Genomic DNA, 1954 nt, shown 5'->3' with positions numbered 1-1954 from the left:
TTAATTCTTCTTCCACTCTTGCATTAGTTTCTGAAGGGTAACCTCACAATCCCCACCAACACTCATGGCCTTCCTTCCCGCCTCTTTAAGTTGTGCTGCCTTGACTTTAAGAGATTCATTCTTCATCATCTCCTTTATGGCCTCTCCAATTTCCTCCCCTTTCACCACACGTTCTCCACCCCAACCCCAATTCCTTTTCCATATCCCCCACCCATTCATCTCCACCACATGTGAATTTATCTTTTGATCACCATGCTGAGGCCAAGCCAGAATTGGTAAACCATTCCAAACTGCCTCCGTCAATGAGTTCCACCCACAATGACTCACAAACCCTCCCACAGCTCTATGACCAAGAATCTCTCTTTGGTCCACCCATTCTTTCATCACCAAACCCTTCTCCCTCAACCTCTCAACAAGCTCAAACCCCAACACCTCATCCAACCCCGCTTCTTCTTCCCTATCAACAATCTTATCCTTCACCACCCACAAAAACCTACATCCACTCCTCACCAACCCATCTCCAATCTCTCTTATTTGGTCCCTTGCCATGGCTGTCCTGCTTCCAAACGAAACATACACCACAGAGCCATTAGGCTGATCATCAAGCCATTTCAATGGTGCACCCAATTGACCCACCTTCTCAAACTCACAAGGCACAACAGGACCAATGGCATAAACTGGTGGCATTCCTCTCACCACTTTTCCAGCATTAAGAGCCTCCATTGACTGGGGTTCAAGTGCTACAAAGGTGTTGAGGAAAACCCCATGTAACTTTGTGACGTTAGGACTGTCTTCCATGATAAAGTTTCGAAAGAGGTTGCCAGGTTGGAAAAGCGTGGGAGGGATAGATGATCTGGGTATAGGTGAAACCCCTGGAATGTCAACAACATCAAGTCCAGGTAAGGAAGCAGCAACAGTGTGGAAGTGTGAGATGAAGGAGAACATGGCAGCAGAAGTACTGGACAAGAGGTAGTTGGGGAGAGAAAGGGCATCAGTGATTGGAAGGACAGAGGAAATCAAAGAGACATCAGAGACAAAAGCTGATAGAGGAGGTGAAAGCGAAGAAAGGAGGGGAGTGAGAAGGTGTGCAGAGTCACGAATAGCTTGGACTCTAAGGAAAATAGGGTCAGCAGCAGAGTTGTTGGGTGTTGAAGATGAAAGTGGTTCAAGATGAAGTTGGATTTGGTTGACTTGAGGGAAAGAAGAGAGGAAGCGAGACACGAGTTGTGATTCGGAGAGTAAGACAGTGGGGTGAGGAGTGATGAGAGTGACTTTGCAATGGTGATGAAGAAGCAAAGCAGCTACCCTCAGGCATGGTGTGAGTAGACCCATGCCGGCGCTAGGCAACAGAGCTATATGAACACCATCACCAGACATGGCTTATGGCTAATGGTTTGGTTTCCCAGTTGGAGTTGAGAGAGACAGAGAAAGAGTGATTGATGCAATATTTTATGGAAAATATTTTCGGTGCTCTATATATATAATAGATGTAAGTAGTAGCTAGCACTCCATGCATCTTCTGTTGCACGTGCTTTGATTTTTGATTTCTGAATTTCTAATATGATTTTCATCTGTTGCACGTGCTTTGATTTTTGATTTCTAAATTTCTAGTATGATTTTCATCATGTGACACATAAAAAAAAGCTGACGAGGAGGTAATAGCATGTATTTGATCCTTCTCAATATTATTTTTGGGAGAAATTTAAAATCTTAATCTTAGACTCCTCCGATCAGAATTGACTCTGGGAGAGAATAGATATGGTTTATCTAAAAATAAAAATTGGGGAAGTTATATTTACAAATTTTTTATTTATGAACTCTTACAAGCTACTTTTTATTTACAAATTCTTATAAATTATAATATGTCTGACCGGTAATACATTCTTGATTAGAGAGTATTACCTGTCAGACATAATATAATTTACAAGTTTATAAAAAAAAGTTTCTCAATATA

General features: G+C 42.1%; 1 protein-coding gene across 1 annotated transcript; it reads right to left on the bottom strand.

Annotated features, from left to right (window-relative positions):
* LOC133311012 (UDP-glycosyltransferase 13-like) lies at window positions 1-1377 on the bottom strand. Its single transcript, XM_061512014.1, has one exon. It carries the CDS (start codon window positions 1375-1377, stop codon window positions 1-3), a length of 1377 nt encoding a protein of 458 aa, XP_061367998.1.
* Between the last annotated feature and the right edge of the window lie 577 nt (window positions 1378-1954).

This window comes from Gastrolobium bilobum, unplaced genomic scaffold (genome assembly GCF_033153095.1).
Source record: "Gastrolobium bilobum isolate Gb01-03AN ecotype WA unplaced genomic scaffold, APGP_CSIRO_Gbil_v1 utg3218, whole genome shotgun sequence".
NCBI classification, from domain to species: Eukaryota; Viridiplantae; Streptophyta; class Magnoliopsida; order Fabales; family Fabaceae; genus Gastrolobium; species Gastrolobium bilobum.
The sequence above is the reverse complement of the archived record's forward strand: the minus strand, read 5'-3'. Positions and strand labels throughout refer to the sequence as shown.

Excerpts from the sequence above, each read along its gene's own strand:
- LOC133311012 (XM_061512014.1), bottom strand. The coding sequence starts at position 1,377 with ATGTCTGGTGATGGTGTTCATATAGCTCTGTTGCCTAGCGCCGGCATG.